The 22280-nt window shown below is 46.5% G+C and overlaps 1 protein-coding gene across 1 annotated transcript in view; it reads right to left on the bottom strand.

Annotated features, from left to right (window-relative positions):
• Positions 1-15183: 15183 nt before the first annotated feature.
• LOC142589087 (uncharacterized) overlaps positions 15184-22280 on the bottom strand; it is a 33316-nt gene continuing 26219 nt past the window's right edge. Inside the window, exon 4 of the mRNA XM_075700874.1 lies at positions 15184-15437. Coding sequence (XP_075556989.1) covers positions 15286-15437 — 152 coding nt within the window. The 3' untranslated portion in view covers positions 15184-15285. The remainder of the gene's footprint in view (positions 15438-22280) is intronic.

The raw sequence follows: 22280 nt of genomic DNA, 5'->3' as shown, positions 1-22280 counted from the left end.
GCAACTGAAAAATGGCGTCATGCTATTGACGGCTTCGGCTTTGGATCATTTGGATTCGCACACCTGAGCAAAACAGTTGCGCTAGTTTCGGTTTTCTTTCCTAGCGTTGAAATAAAAACTGTTTTGCTCACTGATAATTTTACGTCACGTAAGTAATGTTAACGCATGAAAGAGCCATGAATTTAACACGCGTCTTGAAATACCCGCTACGTTCACTTCACAGAAGCAAAATTTGCTCTTGCGAGTGTGGTTACGTTTGAAATGTCTATCGTTGGGGGCTGTCGGAGCGTGCTCGAAGTGGGAAGACGCGGCGTAATTGTGCTTAATTTGCTTAGCTATAACGGTGCGGCTGCTCTTGATCTCTGTCGAGTGCAGTTTGCTCTGATGTAAGGTAGAACTACAAAGCTGCCGACGTTACTGAATAATCTAATGCACCTGAAGGTGCCAGAACTCCGGTATTTCCTCCACAATGTCTTGCGACTGCGTTCCGCTTTCACCAAATGCGAGCGTAGTCATTTGGCGAGAGATTTAGCAACACATTTTCCAGGAATAGCGTTCACCGTTGTATCACGACGTGGAGAAGCAGCGCTGTTGATCCTTAGTATAATTTTCTGTTCATTGCGAATTTCGCGATAGCAGTTATGTGGACACAACCGACGAAATATATCTGTCGGTGTTACCGTGAGCTTACGTATAAAGTCAAGTGCGATAAGATCCTATCCCGCGCCCTTGGCTGTGCGCGTTAAAGGAAGTGTTCGAGGCTGAGCCGGGCTGAATGGGCGCCCCAAGTATCTATGGGAGGTCACGTGATAAAACGCGCGCAAGCTGGGAGAGGGAAAGCTGAAGAGCCATGTGGCGGCAAAAAAGCCGCTCCTCTCAGAAGCAAACAAGACCGCCCGACCTAAATTGGCAAGTGAAGACGCCGACTGGATCACCGACGACTGGGAAATGGTAATAGTTTCCGACGAGTCAACGTTCACAACGTGCTGGTTTCAAAAGGAAAGGGTGTGGCGCCCTGCCAATGCCCGGTACGACTCCCGTTACGTGCAGGAAGTGGCATCAAGCGGCCGCACCGCGGTCAATGTGTGGGGAGCTGTGTCCCGAGAGGGACTTCGTGTCTTGCATCGTTTTGACGGACACCTGACATCGGCAACGTATTTTGACATACTTGATTATATCATGAGTCCTTACGCGTTGGACGGCCCATTTCCCGAAGGGGATTTCCTCATCCAATACGATCTTTCACCTGTGCACACCGCAAATGTTCAGGAGTTCCTTAACGAACGAGGACTGCGGTGTCTACAGTGGGTGCCCAAAGGAGCCGAGCGCAACATTATTCAAAATGTATGGGGTACAATGAAAGTCGGTCTCAGCAAAAGAGAACTGCACAGCACATCAGCTGATGATCTATGGAGCGTCATAGAAGCGGAATGGATGCGCCGGCCGAATGAAGCAGATTTCACTGAGAATCTGTACGCATTGCTTCCGTCGAGGATTGCGGGAAGTCATCGCCATTCAAGGGGCCATGAGCCGGTACTAAGGCGTGACGACCGCTTCTCTTTTGTTCCTTTATGAGTGTTCACAGTGTTGTAGTTTGTGATTTCCTTTTATTTTCAAAATGAAGTTATTTGTGTTAATAGGTCGCTGTATCGTATTTGCTTCATGCTCTATATATGATTTGCAGTTACAGTTTACTTGCTTCATAAGTGTTTCTTTACAATTCGTTAGCTTTTGTTTTCGTACGGAATTCGCGCGTTTCTTCCTGCTTTTAATCTGATTTTAATGCAAACGGTATGCATTATTCATTTTGTATTATATATTCCTTTTAGCAGGAGCTTGTATTTTAAGGTAGTTCGCTTTATATTTCAATGAAGAAATATTACTGTTTTCGATGTTAGATCTTCCATAACTTTTCTGACTACCAAAAGTTGCTTCTCCTCGCCATCTCTGACTATAGCTGAAAATTTCTGTCGCACAAAAATAAAACAAACAAAAGTGACGCAGCTTTGTTTTCACTCAAATGTCGAAAATTTATTTTTTAAGGCGAAAGCCTTACATTCTCCTTCATCAAAGGAAGATATCAGCAGCAGCAGAAGTGTCCTAAAAAACTGCTTCGCGAAAATCGGCATGACGTCAACGGTTATTGGTCATAAGTTATGGCAGTATATACACGTGATTACTTATAATTTACTTACACCTCTTAATACACCTCTCGATCCACATTAATCGACTTCTTAATTCATCTGAAGTGTTGCCATTCACAGCACGCAAGCTGTCTTAGTGTGAACCAATTTTTTTTTTATTCGGACAGAATATATATTTGACTGATGAGACGACTTTTTCATGTCAGTGCATGTTAAAGAATCCCAGGTGGTCGAAATTTCCGGAGCCCTCGACTACGGCATCTCTGATAACCTGAGTCGTTTTGGGACGTTAAACCCCATAAACCAAACCACACCACACGACTTTTTGGGAAGGCAATGAAGTACCCTAGAGAAAAATAACCTGCACATGACCTTGCATTTACGTATTTAGGAAAAGTATCCTCTGGATGAGGAGGAGGAGGAATAAACTTTTATTGTAGAACCAGCACTTTATGATGGCCGGGCGTAAGCCTCCCACGAAGGGACGTCGAGGGCTTGCCTCGCCGCCGCCTCGCGGGCGTGTTGGGTCGCCCAGGTTTGGTCGTCGAGGGCGGAGCTCCGCAGAGCCTCATGCAACCTCGACGAGAGAGTCGTGGTGTTAGTCTGGGTGTACTGCGCTGGGCACTCCCATAGCATATGCGGAAGCGTAGCCGGGTGAATTCCACAGCACCGGCAGTCGGGGGTAGTGTAGACGTCCGGAAATATAAGGTGGAGGCGGGCGGGTGAAGGGTACGTGTTTGTTTGTAGTAGACGCAGGGTGGTAGCCTGCGCCCGGCTGAACTTTGGGTGAGGCGGGGGGAAGATTCGGCGACTGAGGTGAAAGGCCTTAACGAGATCGTTATAAGTTGTCAGACTGTCCCTGGTGTCCAACTCATCTCCAGTGACTCCGGCGCGGTTGACTAGACCTCGCGCAATGGAGTGGGTGACCTCGTTGAGATTGGGGAGGTGTGGGTGGACAGGGCCCGCATGGGCCGGGATCCATGTTAGGGAGATTATGCTGTCTTTAGAGTGTGGTGCCTGGCAGAGGATGCGAAGAGCTTGGGGAGAAATACGGCCTTTGCTGAAGTTAGTAACGGCTGAGCGAGAGTCACACACTATGGTGCGACAGGTGGGATCTAAAGTGGCCAGGGCGATGGCCACTTCTTCAGCCGTCTCGGAAGTGGGGGTAGTGACGCTGCAGGCGTGGTGTGGGGCTCCATCGCGTGTGGCGATGGCCACAAATCGTGTGCCATGGGAGTATTGGGCTGCATCAACAAATGTGACGCCAGGTACGTGGGCAAGGGCTTTTATGATAGCTCCGGCCCGAGCTTGGCGCCGGGCCCTGTTATATTCAGGGTGCATATTTCTAGAAATAGGGTCTATGTAGATCCAGCTACGGATGTCGGTCGGGATCGGTTGTTTGGGGTCCTGTTGCTGATGGTAGGTGAAGCCAAGCGTGGACAGAATAAAGCGCCCCGTTTCAGTAAGGGTGAGCCGTTCAAGCTGAGAGCGTTGTTGGGCTTCAATGAGTTCGGAAAGGTTGTTGTGAACTCCCAGTTGGTTGAAGAGTTCAGTGCTGGTGCAATGCGGGAGCCCAAGTGCTTGCTTGTAGACCCCTCGTATGAGGGTGTCGAGCTTGTTTTGCTCAGCCCGGTACCAGTAATGCTCGGCGAAATAGTGCACTCTAAAATTTCGGGACCATTTAATGTGTCTTAAGAAAGCGTGGTGTGTGTTGGAGCCGTGACGCACGGTTGTAAGATTATGAAAGCGACGCATGGCCCCAGGAGTTGCCGCGAATGAACACAGCAGGCAGATCCGACCAAATGTGAAATGTTGCTAGTAGGGAGAACGGCGGTGGCAGCAATGGCAACGCGTTGCAGTATTGGCACTGGGGCTATGCTAACATTCTGTCCAAAGCAATGCATGGCCCACGTCGTGGCTGCCTCCGGCTTTACGCTGCATTCTGAGGCAAATTATCAGTGCTAAAATCATCTCTAAATGCACAGCTTTTTTTGGACGAAGAAAGCGCTCAGTCTTTGATAACCTTCGCAGCCAAGTCTGATCGATGGCAAAAGTGCAGCAGGATCTTGCAGTTCCTGCTTCAGCGAAAACAAAGTGAACAAGAAACAGATAAGGTGTCCTTCAGATAAACTGGGACGAGAGGTTCCAGCGCACTTGCTGAAACAGCTACACCCTCTCCATATAACTTGAAAACACGGCACAATAGGCACTTCTGTACGACCTTGCAGAGCGCTCGGCCACGTGCTCGCGCGGTGTAGCTCATACTGAGCGCGATAGTACGTTGTTTCCAACTACTCAAATTGCGACCTAGTTCTTCGGTTTTTGACGTCCGCACATAATACTGTTACGTAGGCCACCACTGGTTTCTCTCTGTACTTATCAATTTACGGGCACGAGCCGTCATGCGAGCTAGGCACTATCCATTTGTACCACGCGGACGTGAGTAAGCAGACGACGGTCTCTCAAGCCGTTCAAAACGCTAAAGTGTGTCTCTAGATTTCCCGCTCCCTCACCCCTGCCGATCCGCAACGTCAGAAACACCATCGCGATGTCTCCAAGTCTACAATGTCTTATTATACCTCCGACTCAACTGTATGTTTGTCGGTCCCGTCAGCCAGCCCTGATGAGTTGACAAAACGTTTCTCGACGAAGCACGGCGCTTACCGTGCTATTAGGCAAACATCGCCAGTGAATATCTTCTTCGAGCGGCTTGAGCCGCCTTCAGATCTACAACGCCGAGCACGCGAGGCCGTGCATATAGATCGGCTAAAGCCTTACAATTACTGTTTCGTCGGGTTGTGGTGCTAAGTCGCCAGGGCGGCTCTTTTCCGGAGGGTAAGTAAACGTAGTGAAGAATATTACCGCCATTTGAAAAAGCAGTGTGCTATTCATGCATGAAAAAGACGATGATTCGGACGCTCGACGCTTGCGCTGTTTTCCGCTATTGTCGGTTGGCTTACTGCCACTGTATCTGTTTAGAAAGGGTGCTCTTCCCAAACGCAATATTATGGTGCCATTTTAATTACTTACGTTTCGTGCGTATGTGCGTTTGCTTGAAAAGGTTTGATTTTAGCATTCAAGAAACGAAGTGCAGCATATTGCAAGAAAGTTTGTGGGGGTCCCTCAAGGTAGGCGAGGGAAAGCGTCAAATTAGAGAGGAAATTGGGTCGATTCGCTGGCACTGTGACGTCGATGTGGCCGCAAAGGAAATGGAGGGTGTCCTCGGTGAGTGTCTGAAGCACGTCAAAGAGCTGGAAAATTAGCTCAATATCAAGCGGAATGCACGGAAGCTGATAGGGGAAATACTTCGAACACCCAACGTATAATAGAAGAGGGCTACCATCACGAACAAAAACGGTAGCCACATCGGTAGTGACGAGCGGATGCCTTCTCACCACGTGACAGCATGGGCAGTACCAAGAAAATTTGCGAAATGTTTGGAACGCGTGAGGCGTCAGGTTTCGGCAACTGGATAGTGGTCCGTCTACCTTAATGCTTCATGAAAAGCCCCATGTCAAATCTCAGTCAAACTCAAAAGGAGGACTAGGCGAGGGAGGAAGAGGTCTAGTCGCTGATCAAATCGTCACTGATTCAAGTATAACGAGGTGCTCGGAGGCAAAGGTAGACAGAGTTAAATGCAACGAAAGGGAAGTGGTAGGGATGTTTCTAACATTGGGTTCTAAGATTGGACATTGGGTTCTTTCATGGAAAGAGAAAAACAAAAGCACGCCGACTACACACACGAAGCTAATGTTATAGTGGTACCGAAGGCTGAATTACGTGCTAAATGGAGAAGCGCCAGGAGTCGCACAGCATTTTGCAAAGGGTGCAGGACACTAGTGTGAAATGTTCCTTCGGGTTAATACTCTGGTATGGGCGCTGCCGGCAGCACTTCTGCGTGACACTAATACGCAAACAGCGGTTGCGGGCGCCAATGAAACTATGTGAATAATGAGTGAAGAGAAAATTCACCGTGGAATGCGATACTCCTTAATATCAGATACGAGCGCAGCTCTATACGTGTTTTTATTTCGCGATATATTGGCTGGCGTGGACAATCTGTCTCGCGCTGCCCATTGAAAATGGAGTGAAGTGTGGTGCGACTGCCTCGCTAATCGGCATATCGCGAGAAGTAACGTGTGGGTGAGTCGTGGAGGCGATTCAGAGGAGCCATCGCAAACAGTCATTCGCTCGTGCAGTGCATTATTTCCATACGATATCGGTAGACGCTCTCGCCGCATGCCTTCTGAATGGCATCATCGGTGAACAGACGGCGCTCGCTTCTCAAGCGCTATCTGAAAGCGTTGGTCACCGCAAAACACGTCTTGTGCAGTACTACGCCTTTCTTAATACGCTTTCGCCATACCCTCCTCCTCCGCTTTCCGTTTTGCGGTTTCATAGCAGGTTCATCTTCCGCTTTTCGTCTCGCGCTCTTCTCACTATCACCGTCTTTCATCCCCCGCTACGTTCCACGTTCTCTCTTTCACTCTTCGTTGTACTCGGTCGCTCGGTTAGGCTGAGCGATGCCAACGCGGACGCAAGAACGGGTACATAAGAGCGGCACTCTAAAATGTTTCGAAGTTGCGTAAGAAAAGAGAGCAATAAGTATGGTAGTCTTTAACTGCTCAGAACCCACTTCAATCGTAGTTTTCGTCGAGAAGGGGGCTGAAGACTTGCTGCTCGAACAATAGCTTTTCTGGGTGCGCACGGCCGCTTAGGAAGTCAGGCTAGACAGTATCGGAGAGTAAGGTCCTCTATGGGAACTGCAGTCTATCAGAAAGAGAAGAAGAGGAAAAGGAGGAAAGGAAGTAAGCACAGAGGTCACCATTCAATAGGCTACATAGGCTCAGGCAAAAAGGGAATAAGAATTTGGTATTTGGCAGGTATGTGAAGAAAATATAGCTATGCATTGTGTTTACGAAACACACAGAGGGTTAGGAGAGCCACCAGAGATTGAGATTTTTTTTTCTCCAGAATGTGCAGCACAACTAAATTTCAAATAAAGTGATACGTACTCGTAATGCGCATTTAATAGGGAGGCAATTGCAAACCAGTATATTCAAATTGTAAAGAGCATCTGTGGTTGTCGGGCACAGTGTGTGCTTAGAACACTTGCCTGGGCGTGACGTATCCCAGTTTTATTTTATTTTCAATGAGCTCTCAAGTTAGTTTTCTTTTTTGCAGGCGACATTGTGCTTCTGCTAATAAAGCTATTAGCTACGTCCGACCAGGGTATGCAACATCTGGGCAATATCCGCGACCAGGAAGGTCGCAATTGAGAGGTGAATTTTAACGTCAAAAAACAGGTCTTATGCTATTCAATCAAATTAGTGGCAGTGTCAATGCAACAGCAGGAAATACCTCGGTTAAAAGAATACTTGTACATTGGTGTATAGATAAAGGAATGCGATAGAGTTATGGAAACACAGACAAAAACAATGGTAGTGAACGGGAAGGGAAATGGCGCGATCACAATGAAAGAGAGAGCGCTATAGGAAAAAATAGGTGCGAATTGCTCCCAGTTACGTAGAAAGGCTTTCTGACTCCAGGACTTGCTTTTGGAAATGCGGTTGTTTTCGGGAAATCAAAGGTGGAATAGATTTTCGACCTGAGCACCGGCGCATGCACGACGCGTCGCAGCTAGCTCTGCTAATCTACCCTCAACCACCCGGAAAATTTGAACATCGGCAAGAAATCGTACAACCATCGTCATCGGCTAGTCAGTAGCATTTACTTGGCATCAATATTTCCCGGCTGGACTATCTTCTTAGCCCGAGACGGCTGTTTGAAATCCCTTTGCAGCGGTCACCGCGTTAAGCCTAAACGCGCACCCGCGACAGCGGCACTGCGGACGCAGACGCCGCGTCGGCATCCGATGCACCTAGAAACGCGGCTGCCTGGGGTGGGGTCCGAGCTGCGGGGATGTCTGCCACCAATTCCGACCCGGCAGGCTAAGATGACTGCATGGATGTCGAAGACTTGGAGCCCGAGTGCGACATCGAGTCCTGTGACTACCGCGCCGGCCTGAGTGGAGCAGCCGACATGTCCAGTGATAAACATCGTCAGCCATCCATGTCTCACACTCCATGGTAAAGGGTGATCGACGCTCGCCGACGGAGGGTTGTCGCCAAAAAGTCCTCCAAGACAACACCCGCCCCATTCGCTTCAAGTGAATGTCGACACGGAGTCGACTGGCCGCGCCTGGCGCGCCTGCCCGCAGCGAACAACAAGGTGATTCTCCGAATAAGAGGATGTACATCCCTACAACAAAAAGCGGTCTTACCGCTGCGAGACGCGGCACAAACTGCACTCCGAGCCCCGCTGACTCCGGTGGCGCACATGCGAGTATGCAAGGAACAGAACATCCCCCTGTCCAGCACCACGGACCCTGACTTAGCGCAGCAGCTTTGCCGCATTCAGATGCTCCTGCTCTGCAGCAAATCGTATCAAATCTCTGCGTAAGTGTAATCCTCGGACAACTCCTCCAAATGGATAATCACAATCACCCTACCTATACCTACCGAGGAAGCTCTCATGAACGATACGGTAACCTACCACCATGATATCAGCATAATCCAAGCCCGACCATTCGGAACGAATGGAGCATGGCTCTACACCTTCGAGGGCAGGCGAGTTCTCAGCGGCCTATACTTTCAAAGCGTATAATTTCGATGCAGACCTTTCCACTCAGACACCCATGTGTGCCACTGCTGCCTCCGAACCGGACATCGACACATCTGCCCATACCCACAAGAACGGCGGTGCGGGAAATGTGGCTTGCTTAACCCAGATGAACATCACGAATTTTGCCTTCTACGCTGGCTTACCTGCGGATCCGATGACCATTCCACCATCGACTTTAGCTGCCCGGCTCGTAAAAGGGGACTCGGGCCCCGAGCGGTGAAAGAGCGGCGTCAGCGCCCGAAGGGACCCAATACGACTTCACCAAGGAGGGGTACCGAGGTATCAACGACAAGCCAACAACCTGAAGACATTTTTAAGAATACCTGTAGCCAAGTGCCTCACAGAACCGCTCAAACGATGGACCCAAACGATGGACGGCCCGCCCCTGAGTCATACTAGAATTAGACATACAAAAGGCCTTTGACAACGTAGGGACCCTTGCCACCACATGTTGCCGCCGTAGGATCTGGCAGTATGTCAAAGCTTTTTTTTTGGAAAATCACGTCGCCGAGGTTAGATTGGGTCCACTCACATAGGCCGTTCTTGCCCTCCTGAACAGGGGCACACTCCAGTGAGCGGTCCTATCACAATTATTATTTAACGTAGCCATGGCCCCACTCGCCGTAGCACTCGCAGATATCCCTAAGTTTCAACGCGGTTTTTATGTTGATGGGGTGTCACAAGGCTCTATTGTGGAGGCCAAAGATGTCCTACAAACAGCTATCAACGTTAACAAACGGCATATTTGCATAAAAGGGCGAATTCTGCTCGCGAGAAAAGTCCTAATTGCTCACTATTAAATCCGACAAGTGCGACCCAGGCATAAACCTGTTCATACACGGTCAACAAGTGCCTAAGTTACATAGAATCAGGATCCTGGGTTTGCACATCCAATCTAACCGAGAGGCGATTTTTACACTGAACCTCCTCGATAAGCAACTAAAACAATTATATGAACTTGTTCGCCGCATTAGGTCGCGCAATCACGCTCTGTCAGAAAATAACACCATACAATTGGTCGAAGCTTTGGTGATCAGTCGCTTCGCCTACCATGTCCCGTATCACCCCCTCACTCAAAAACAAATGAATTAGGCTAATGGTCTAATCAGGCTGCCGATACACGGCAGCCTGAGGCTGCCGATACACGCTAGCACTACCCGCCTGCTTCCTACAGAATGGTCTCTACAATATCGTCCAGGAAATCATAGAGGCACAGAGGAGTAATCAACCTCTGCGCCTCACCCGAACACCCATTGGGCGAAACCAACTCCGATCTCTGGGGTGTGAGCCGAGCGGCATGATCGTAATAGAAGCGCCGTGGTTCCCAATTCCTGTAAGACTCGCAGTTAACATCCGACTCAAACTGTTTCTACAAAACATGAATTCGGAACGCTATCCGGGCCCACGTAAGGCTTGGGCTGATTATTACGCTTGGCGTTATCGAAATCGCGAAGACGTCCTCTCTGTCGATGGCATGGTAGGTCCGCTCAAAGGAACGGTCACGGCGGCTGCCATGATGGAGGGCGGATGCATTAACATCTCTGCCTCAATTGAAACAGTGCGCACAGTCGTTGATGAGAGGGTCGCATTAGCCCTAGTAGTTGCCCATGCGGCTGCGGATTCTACCGTTACAGAAATGTGCACTGATTCCCAAAGTACATACCGTTACCTCCTTCAAGGCCCTAGCACGTAAGACGGTCCTGCACATTTTACAAAACCTCCCTTCCCTTCTTCACCCGGTGACTATCACGTGAGTGCCTGGGCATGAGTGTGGCCCGCGAACGAGCGCGTTAATGCGCATGTCCGGCGTCTTTCCCTACGGACCCTGGAAGACCACTCACCCAACCCCATGGGAAGACCAGGAGATGGGATCTGCACCTACCACCAGAATAACACGTATTACAGGAATGGTAGACGAGATTTACCTCCCCCTCACCATTCCCTTACCACTCATCATAGTTCAATCTGGCGCCAGATCCAGGCCAAAGCATTTATTTCTCCCTATCTGGCACATTTATTTTACCTTGGTCACCATAATCTTCAATGTACCACCTGCCAACCTTCCCGGGCAGATATCTTCCACTGTTTGTGGAGCCGCCGCACGCCTATGGTGGTAGAGCCTATTCTCAACCCTTCATTTTCCTCGTGGGAGGCCGCTCTTAAGGCCGCTTGTTCGGATGACCAGCTTTGGCTGATGGACCGTGCTTGCCTACAGATGTCGGCCAGGGGGCTCCCGGACGTCTAGGGGCCCAACCACATTTAACTAGATGCAATAAATGTTTATCCATCCAGAGGTAGAATAGCAACTTATGGCAACCTTAAAACAGTAGGATGTCTTGGATTCGGCGCTCATAAGAAGGATACAAATGAAGCCGTACAGGTTGATATCGGCACGGCCGTGTTGAAGTATGGAATCTCCTACAGTATTGATTCGATGAACGACATAGGGTATCGAGAGTCTTGAAGCAGTTGTGCAGACAAATATTGAATCAGAGCGGAAGAAAAGAACTACAAAATTTACCAGTCACTATGCCACAAGTATACCAACCCTATTGCAAAAACTAGCGTCTTCCAGTGGGAAACCAGCGCGCTTTTTGGCGCTAGGTCGCACTGGGTACGATGGCACTCACTGGCACTCACTCGGACACCAGTGAGAACGCTGGATAAGAGCTGGGTCACACTGGACGAGACGCTGGTTCCACTGCCATGACGCTGGGGCGCACTGGTTTGTGCTGTACAGGCGCTGGCTTTCGCTGCAGTTCGCTGGTTCGCACTGGAAACTGCGCTGGTTGTGTTTGTGCCTCGCCGGTTCCAGTACGCAAGGACGAGCGCTGCTGAATATTAAATGCTTTATACAATTTCATAGCTTTATACTAAGTCTCTTGTCCTAAATAACGCTTTATCTTGGGGTTATAAAACCCTATTTCCTGTCACAGCTTGGAATAAAGGTGCGTGAGCTGCCCTGTTTATTCATGCACATATGAAACTGAAAATCATTAGTTTTTTTTTTCATTTTCCATTTTGACTGGGCGGATAGCTAAATTCTTGAACGAAACCACGTAAACGCAGCGGACGCCGCGTTTTTTAGTTTGCACGTAACGTATGACTGGTAGTTGTCGCCGTTGTCGCAGTGTTGTGGAGTGGACATGAAATGCAGAAGCCGTTCAGACGCGCGCGAACGGACCCCGAGTTCGAAGCCTATCGCTGACTGATATTATCGCACCGATAGCAAAGCTGAGGTGATTCTTACGCTTCCACTTTCCCTATTGTGCTAAAAAGAGTTCTGAGGCTCAAATACACACATTTTAGCTTTCACCAGCTATCCGCGCCGAGATCGGTCCCCATCGAAGCTTAGGCCTAGCGTATCCGCCGAGTCCGTCTTCACGCTATCCGGCGCGTCCAGGCTCAGTAATCCACAAATCTAACAAGGATAAATCACTCTATATTTCAGCTTTCGCATCGGTGTTCTTAAATAAACATTTTTTTTATGTCTACAGTGCCAGCACGAGAATCGATTACCGCTGATGTCACGCGTCATGAACACAGGTATATGTGCTATCGCCAAAGGCTCCCAGCACTAGCCTGCGCTTCTCTGACGAAGATATATGGCTAGACAGGCGTTATGACTAATAAAAAAGGCATCACTGAACTAAGGAAACGTTGCATATCCTTTGCGTGAAGAACAAGAAACGGCTATCGAAATCGGCAGTAACAGCCCATACACCGTCCCGAGTCGGCGGTTCATTTATGTTTTTTTTTTCGAAGTTAAAATAGCAATCGCAAGTGAAAATCTCACGTTGTGGCACTTCGCAGCATAGTGCTCAATACGGAGAGCAACTTTTTTTTCTGGTACAGGCGTGAGTTTCAGTTGCTGGGCGATAGCGCATCAACCATGCCTGTACGATACGTAGCTTTGCGAAACAAACTGCTTCTCGGCTTTGAGATGGCAAATTAGCCATTCATTACCGTCTGCTGGCGTGGCGTAGTGGTAAAGTGCCAGGCTTGGTATCTGTAGGTCGGACGATCGAATCCTGGGCCTAACAGTTTTATTTTCACGTTGTTTCTTTAATTTTTGCTTTCTGTGTTCAAAAAATATAGATACGGCGTCCAGGCACCGCATATTTAAAGCCCTAGAGCTGTTTTTCGCGCGAGTAGCCAGTGCCTCCCAGCACTCGCGCCTTCCCAGCGCCCCAGCATCCAGTGCGCTGTACTGGGCCCATAATGCGGCGCTCCGGGTCCCAGTGGCACTGGGTTTTGCAATAGGGAAGCAATAGGTTAACAAAGAACGTCAAACGCAAAGCCAGAGAGGCTGAGACAATCTCCTGAGGGGGCGGAGGAGGGCAATGGTAAAGAAAGTGATTCTGAGTAACTACTTAAGATGTGAAGAAGAAATCAGGAACGGAACAACTTGTGGTAACTCAAATGGAAGCTCTTTACTTATGAAAGCGAGATCAGGAAGTTATAGAACGCATAGTTATAAATAAACGTACACCTAGGAAAAACAAGCATGTGCTTGCTATGGTGAATCTAGGGAAGGATGGAACATGTTTCGATTGAATGTGAAGAGATCTACCCAACTTTTCTTTTAGACTCTGAAGGCCGCCTTGAAACCCTTTGATTCCGGGATAGCAGGAATACACTAAAGGTGTCCGGTAGAGAGAACAGTAAAATGCAACTGACGTTGGCTGGCAGAAGACTAGGGAGACCACAGACAACGGAGGCGCAGAAGAACGAAGTTTCCAATAATTGTTCCATAGCTCAGATTGATAAGGCATTAGCCAAAGTAAGAAGAAGAGCTTGGTCTTCCAACTCACCACGCTGCTTTAGAGGGGACGCTAACAGAATCGATCCACCAATTTATCCATCCAACTCCAGTTTATCGGACAGATTCGTGATGCAGGAGAATAATGCCGGTGTCGTTGCTTCTGCATGAGAGAAGTTGGTCATATTGCAACGAACCTGCCTAGCTATAAACGCAGAAAGTTGCGCTAGTTGGAGATGATGTATTTGCTGTTACATCTTAACTAGTACGAACAAGACTAACCGAAAACGGTCAGTACAGAGTGCTAGCGCTTGTTGCTGAGCCACTCTTTATTTAGTTAGTCTTGTTCGCACCTTTCCTTAGCGGCTTGGCTTGGTTTTATGACTGCATAAATCCATTTCGCGGCATCATTTACTTCTCACTAACGTGCAAGTAATGAAGGCCAGCGAAACAGACAGTCGAATGGACAGGGGACAAAGCATGTGCTGTGTGAATCATATCGACCTGTCAGCCCTATTCGCCATATTTATCAAATGCAAATTCAACCTATGTTCTAATTAGTCAATTTTATGTCTGTACGCAATATGTAACACAAAGGAACTTGCGACAAATAATTTATGTCGTATGAGCGACGTCAAGCACACTCACAGATTTGTACAATTTTAACGATGCTATTCACTGTTTGCAAATCTTCGTTAATTTCTAGCTAGTATTTTGAGTGTATATTGTCAAGCAATGACGTGGCCCCACAGCGAGGTGCACGATGCCGCAGTGCGCAGGCTGACCACTGCTTGGGCACGTGAGCGCAACGTCGCCACGAGGGGCGCGGCGTTGCGCTCGCTGCAGCCTCCCAGTTTCAGTTTCTGTGCGCTCAGGTAGCCAAAACTGGTCGACCACACTTCCGCCTGTTATCGCGTTTCTCCAAACACAAAAGGTGGTAAGGCTTGTACAGAGAGGTCCCATTAATTTCCCAATTACGAGGAGCGCGCTTAAACTATTCCTTTGAAACTCAATTAATTATTGTTTGTCAATTAGCCACAAATTACCGCGTATCAGTCGTCGGCCCGTGGTCGCCGCCTCTGACCGCGTGTATCCGAAGGAGCCGTCCATTTATTTCGAAACTGCTATTTTTAAACATTACTCAATATCTTCGTAGGAACTCCCTGTACAATTGGTATACTCCTTGCGCCAAAAACACCCACGTATCATCATTTGCTGTACTGAATACGATACACACGAAACATTTCACTTAACAATGACGTAGGGTGCCGTGGCACATTTGAAAGCTGAAAATAAACTCTTTGCATACGACATCCTGTCACGTTGCGTAAATCTTAAATAAATGCTGTGTTGTATGGTATTGTCTGTGGGTTCTGTGCTAAAATATAATAAATATAATATGGGGTTTATAGTAGTATTAAACAAAAGTACTATATAACAACTAATTTAGATATTCGTTGTTCACTGAGCACATTAGAACACGGCACACACTTTTCCGTTTTTCGCTGTAAAAAAGAAGCAGATTGACTAGTGTTTTTTGGGAAATGCAGTGACGAAATCTTTTATTGAAATGCTGCAGCATGTAACCCAGGATAGCGTCTTATTGATGTCAGTCACAACTATATTTTATGAATGTGTATAATAATATTGCATGAAAAATTTATTCGGAACTGCTGCTTCGCTGAAGTTGGTGTTTCACTCTTTTAGTATACCTTGGCACATTGGTGAGTAAGGACTTCTAGACTTTTGCCCTTGTTTTACGTGTTCGTTGTATTTATTTACGCAGTCGGGTGAAGGGCCGGTAAGTATGGAGGAATTCGTCACTCGTAGTTCGAACCACTGTCCGCCTGAAATTAAAAGAAAGCAGACAATGTAAATGCGTATATCAAGTCCTATGTGGATGCATTGTTTTCTGCTTGTCCCAGATGCAGTGAAATGAAGTCTATCCTTGATGTTCATCCTTTTGGAAGTGGCAAACACAGAGTACCTTCGTTGCATATCCTGCAGCGCACTAAAAGGCAACTAGGCTGGCTAAACTTCCGTTTTATTCGCAGTATAATTGCTGCCTCGTGCAGGTTAATAACAGCTGCTAAAGCGTGAACACTCCTGCAAGAACCCCTTTTAAAGTTACAGGTGCCTGGTGGTATTAAGGCACAGAGGGATGCATCATTATACGCGTCGCCCTAGAAGTGGTGGTTTTTCGCACGTAACCAAATTAGAAATGTATTTCTGAGCTATATTGGCACCATATACCGAATTAATAACTATGTCAGTGCTCCGTTGATTACATACCTATCGAAATGAAGAAGTAAGCATATTTTTCCAGTTAATTCGGCGCGTAAGTTCAGCAACATTATGCAAAGAACAAGCTTTCGCGAAGGAAAGTCACTAAAATAGAACTTGTTTTGTCATTTTTATATAAAACTGGCCCGCAAGTAGAAACTTTGGAGCTGGTGTTTTAAGTGCGACAGAAGAAACATGAAAGGCTGATCCCAATTGCCAGGATAGCCTACCAGTTGCCGGGAATTTTAGGGTTAAGCGCGAGACAAGATAGCGCAACCATTCTTTCGCATGATCTTCGTCTTGTTTCTGTTCTGTTTGTTGTTGCCTCGAAACATCTGCATAAACCATCGCAATATCTTCGTCTTCTTCACGGTCGCGCAACCTTCAGGGGTGGAGACGGAAACCCGGCGTTCGTGAGGCTGCGACGTCAAAGAGCGTGGCGTATGCCTGAATGTGCGACGTAAACAGTGTTGATAAGGTAGTGTTTAGAATCTTGCATAGTGTAACAGTCGGTAATGTGGGAAAATGAGGATGATGATGGTGGCCTTGGAGACGACGAAGTAGAGTGTACTAATCTTATTTCTTGAGCTCTCACTAATTCTAACGCCACCTTCTTCCTAGGCGGATGTCTAAAAACTCCCCAGGCAGGGGTTTGTCCCCATGGGCGGCCTCTATTCCAACGGATGAATTACCTCTAGATTTGTTCATCCGCAGTGGTGTGAGCAACATCCCGGTGGCTCTGGTTCCTTCAAATGGAGGCTTTATACGTCTAACCAATCCCCAGGCGATCCAGAAATCCCTGCAAGCTGCTACCTCTTCATACCAGACGATCACGGAAGTGAGGCAGTTCGGCCGCGGAGGTATCGTGTGTCGATCGCCAGACCAGTCCTGTGTCGCGGATTTGCTAAAGTGCTCGTCATTCGCGTCATTACCGGTGAGTGCCTTCATCCCTGCTCACCTCGCCTGCACTAAGGGAATAGTCAGAGGTGTCGATGCTGATCTTTCTCCCGCTGAAACACTTGAGAGATTGTCTGGGACTGGAGTAATTGCTGTTTACCGATGCACTCGAGTGGTAGACAATAAGCGGGTCCCAACAGAATCAGTGATTGCGACTTTTGCTGGAACTTCCTGCCCGTCAGAGCTAAAGGTGTGGCCCCGTGTGTTCAGAGTTGAACGCCTGGCGTCGCGTCCGATTCAATGCCGCAATTGCTGGCGATACGGCCATAGTATGGCAGGGTGTAAATCAAGACTACGTTGTTGCGCATGTGGGGGAGAACATGCTCAAAGTAATTGTAATGCCCAAGAAGAGCGATGCTGTCTCTGTGATGGAAATCATCCAGCCAATTATTTAAACTGTTCTGTTAGGGCTCAAGAGTTACAGGTGATTGAATTAATTGATCGTCGACGCTGCTCTAGGATGGAGGCCATAAACATTGTGAAAGAAAGGGCATCTGGCTATGCGGGGACAATAGGTAGACAAAATCTTACCACGGACCGATCACTTACTGCAACTATAGAGGCCGCTGTGGAAAAGGCAGTTACAAAAGCTATGGAAAGGTTGGCAATGAGCCTTGGTGAATGTATCTCCCAAGCCGTTTCTAGTCATTTATCTCATTTGATGCAAACTACCTGCCCAGCTCCTGTACCAACGCAAACAATTGATCCTGAGCACCAAACTAACCATGAAAGATCAGACACCAATCCTTGCAATAATGATATTGGACTTTCAAATCCCTCTTCTGCGGGCCCTACAACTTGTAATCTGATTAATACAGATTTGGAGATGACAGAGGTAGAACAAAATGCTCGAGCATATAAAAGAACCATGTCGTCTATTAGTGAAGACTCCTCCCCCGGTCCTCACTCAAAGGCGAAGAAAAGTCAGTCCAGTGTTGTTCTAAAGGATAACATTCTGCAGAAGGCAGTTTCGACTGCGGCACTTTCCAAAAAATAGGATCACTAAAAGTGCTTCAGTGGAACTGCCGCTCTTTATATTCTGCATCAGTAGATTTAACTTGTTTAACTTCTCAACTAAATCCTGATTTAATTATGTTACAAGAAACGTGGCTAAAACCTGAGAAATCTTTTCAACTGAAATTCTACAGGTCATTTCGATTAGACCGCCCTACAAGAGGTGGCGGATTACTTACACTTATCTCATCTAAAATTTGCCATAAGGCTAAAATTTCATTTCAAGTTTCTACTCCAGAGTGTGAAATCCTAGCTATAAAATTGGTTCTCCCGGGATGTTCTCCTTTTACCGTAGTTAATGCATATTTTCCATCTGGCGTGCAGGACACTAGCACACTGGATAGTGTTCTTAACTCTTGTGGACGTGACATTGTGATCTCAGGTGATTTCAATTCTCACCATATCTCATGGGGTTTAAGAACAGATTTGTGCGGCACCCGATTGTGGAACTGGTCGTTGGACAATCGCCTCACGTGTGTAAACTCCGGATCTGTTACGTTTGTTAGAGGCCGATCTTACTCTTCACTAGATCTTACATTCTCTGGCCCGAGTCTCTCCGTAACTTCTTGGTCGACTATTGATTGTTCGACAAGCAGTGATCACCTTCCGATAGTATTTGACGTTGCACGTCCGGTAACATTTATAGGTGTTCAGGTTCGAACCTTCATAAATTACAACATTTTTAAAAAATGCTTACGAAATGTTCTTTCATCTCTGTCTGATGCGCCTACAGAACAAAAAACCACGATTATCTGTTCCGCTTTGGAAAGTTCTCAAAAAAAGGCTCAATTTGAGATTGGATTGAATAAAAGAAATTCTTACAGTCCTTGGTGGAATGAAGAATGCACTCGAGACTACAGAAAGAGAAAAGCTGCTTGGAAAAAATTATTGCATAACCAGAGTCCCCAAAATTGGAGTGACTATAAATTTTTTCGAGCTGTCTTTAAACATACAGTTTCTAAAGCCAAAGATGAATTCGACTGTAAGCATTTTGATTTCTTATCTAACAATAAAAATAAGCGTGCATTGTTCCGTTTTCTCCGCGGTAGAAAAATTCTTCCGCGTCAAATTAATATTGACTCTATAATCTTAAGTAGCGATGAAATGAAACAATCACTAGAAGAAATCGCGAAGGGATTAGAAATTAGATTTTCTTCTGTCTTGCCAAGTGGTTCTCGCTTACGAAGGGCATCAGATGATTTTACAGAAATCTCCATGTTAGAATTGGCTGAAATCGTGGAGCGACTTCCAGATTCAGCTCCGGGTGGGGATGGGGTAACATCTACTATGCTCAGAATTTTATTTAAGGAAGCTCCCGATGACCTTTTAGCTATTGTAAATCACTCAATTTGCTTCTCATGGATTCCGTCTGCGTGGAAAATTGCTAAAATCATCCCTATTCTTAAAAATCATGGGGAAGGATATAAAATAGATAACATTAGGCCAATTGCGCTAACTTCAAATTTGGTTAAATTAATTGAAAGAATTCTATATGCCCGCATGCTTAAATTTATACAGAACAAGGACTTGCTTAGCCCCTGCCAAATTGGATTCCGACCATCATGTTCAATTTGGCATGCTCACGTGGACCTAGAAAGTAGAATAAAATTAGCACGGCGACAGAGGAAAATATGTGCCCTTGTGACATTAGACATTTCCAAAGCCTACGACAGTGTAGAACACTTAATTTTATTAGATATATTGCGAAATATAGAGATTCCAAATTATTTTTCAAACTGGATTGGTGAATTTTTAAATGGAAGAACATTTTACTGCAGTCTGAGAGGCGTTTCCTCGAGTATATATAATCAATCACGAGGTGTTCCTCAAGGAGCTGTCACTTCTCCATTACTGTTTAATATTCTGATGTCTTCCATTCCTCTTCATCAAGATGTACAAACATACGTATACGCGGATGACATTGCTTTCTTCGCATCAGACAGTGATATTCACTCTCTATATTATCGACTGCAAAACTACCTCAACGCCATAGAAACCTGGTTAAACAAAATTCGCCTTTCACTTAACGTTAGAAAATCCTCGATATTGGTTTTCCCTCTTAACAATCCCGTTAATATATCGATATCCTATCGCCTCGAGACTATACCTCAAGTGGAGTCGGTGAAATACTTAGGTGTAGTATATGACGGTTCCCTCAACTGGCTCGGCCATATTGACCATATCGTTAAAAAAGGAGTACGAGCAGTTGGTATGCTACGTAAGCTGTGCAATAGTCGGTCCGGAATGCGGAGAGATCCACTTTTAATGATATACAAGATGTATGTGCGGCCCATTTTAGAATTTGGATGTGTTTTATTTTCTGGTGCCCCAGCTTATAAATTACGTCCCCTTGTTCTACTTGAGCGGGAAGCTATACGACTGTGTTGCGGATTACCGAAATATGTTGCCAATAACATATTACACCAAGAAGTCAGGTTGCCTTCAATATTGTGTAGATTTCGGTTACTGACGGTGCAAACAGTCTTGAAATTGTATGAATCTCCTATTAGAGGATTGAAATACATATTCATTTCTCAGCCTGCACTTTTCTTCGGAGTACACTGGCATCGTTTTCATACACCACAGGTCGTCTTCGTACAAACATTGATAAATCCCTTAAATGTACGTCTCTGGGAGGTACCGCCTATTTGTGATGTGCGAGAGAACCTAGAAATTATATTTGATGACATCTACCCAAATAATGCATAACATCTCCCTTATAATATATTAAACGGCTTATTACAGGATCATTTATTGAGTTTAGCTATAAGTACGGTCATCGCGACAGACGCCTCACAGTGTGAAGAAAAATCTGGAATTGGCATTTTCTCTCCCTGTCTAAACTGGTCATTTGCAATCAGGATTCCGGACTTTTATTCCGTATTTTTGGCTGAATTTCTGGCTGTAGTCCTAGCCTTACGCAAACTAAATCTGTCAACATCGGCGGTAGTAATTATAACAGATTCTTTATCCTTATGTTCCTCGCTCACAGCAAATGGTGTCACTAACCTTTTACGTACATTTCATTTTCTAGTGCCTGCCCACATAAATTTAATTAGATTGCTTTGGGTGCCTGGACATAAAGGATTAGTCATGAATGAAATGGCTGACAGTCTCGCGAGAGCGGCCCTCAATGGCCCTGTATTACCATTACTTCCTACAATAGCTTACCTGACGACTACTAGATTCAGGAGATATACAGTTACTCAAGACTTCTTGAACCCAGCTGTAGCAAATTTTTCAGAATATCGACACCTCCTATTCCCTTGGCCTAAAAATTCCTTTCACACCAGAAAAACTGAAGTCATCTTTACCCAATTACGTTGTCGAATACCAAAATTAAACTTCTATCGTCACAGGGCAGGTCTGGTGCCCTCCCCTCTGTGCCCAGTCTGTGGAGAAGATGAAACAATAGATCATTTTTTCATATTCTGCCGCCGTTTCACTTCTTTAAGAAAAAATCTAGAATCAAGATTTACACAGCTTGGTTTGAGCTTTTCAATTATAAATATCCTTTCTCTAGGAGCCTCCTCTCTTGGACAGTGCCACAGGGATATTTGCTCAACCGTGGAGGATTTTATCATTGCTACAAAGAGACTGTCTTGAATTCTTAAACATTTTATTTTTGTTCATTTCCTCCAGTTAGCTTTACCATTTTCAGTTTTTTAATAAAGATAGCCTAATTTCATCCAAATCTTGGCCAATCCCCCACAGTGGGTGTGCGCCATCGCATAAGGAATACCATACCATACCATACCATTATCGCTGCTCTACGCTTCCTGGCTCAGCCATTACAAGCCACCTGTAAATAGACGCACGCTTCTTTCTTCCCGTAACATCTTTGGTGCACGTGAGGGGTAATCACTTGCGCAAGACGGAGCTCCGCAGCGGCTGTAACCTGGCCGCCATGCCATCCGAAGGAGAGAGTTTAACCACGGCCCCGTCGTCGCCACCGACGGTCATCCTGGCCCAGCCTCGCGAACCTGGTATGTTTTCCGGGATTGACAACGTTGACGTCGATGACTGGTTGCAGAATTACGAATGGGTCAGCGCACACAACAGGTGGGATAACACGCGTATGCTGGCCAATATAATATTCTACCGCAAGAAAACGGCACGGGGTTCGAAACACACGAAGAAGAGATTACGAGTTGGAACCAGTGCAAGCAGAAGCTTAGAGATTTGTTCTGCAAGCCCGTCGGCCGTCAACGTCCTGCGAAGAAGGACCTTGGGACCCGTGTGCAGACGTCCACTGAATCCTACGTGGTGTATATCCAGGACATCCTCACTCTTTGCCGCAAAGAGGATAACAATATGGCAGAGGCAGAAAAGGTCAGCCACGTTTTAAAAGGCATCGCGGACGACACCCTTAACCTGATTGTTTACAAGAACGTAACAACGATCAATGAAATCATTAACGAATGTCGCCGCTTTGA

This window comes from Dermacentor variabilis, chromosome 7 (assembly GCF_050947875.1).
Source record: "Dermacentor variabilis isolate Ectoservices chromosome 7, ASM5094787v1, whole genome shotgun sequence".
Taxonomy (NCBI): domain Eukaryota; kingdom Metazoa; phylum Arthropoda; class Arachnida; order Ixodida; family Ixodidae; genus Dermacentor; species Dermacentor variabilis.
The sequence above is the reverse complement of the archived record's forward strand: the minus strand, read 5'-3'. Positions and strand labels throughout refer to the sequence as shown.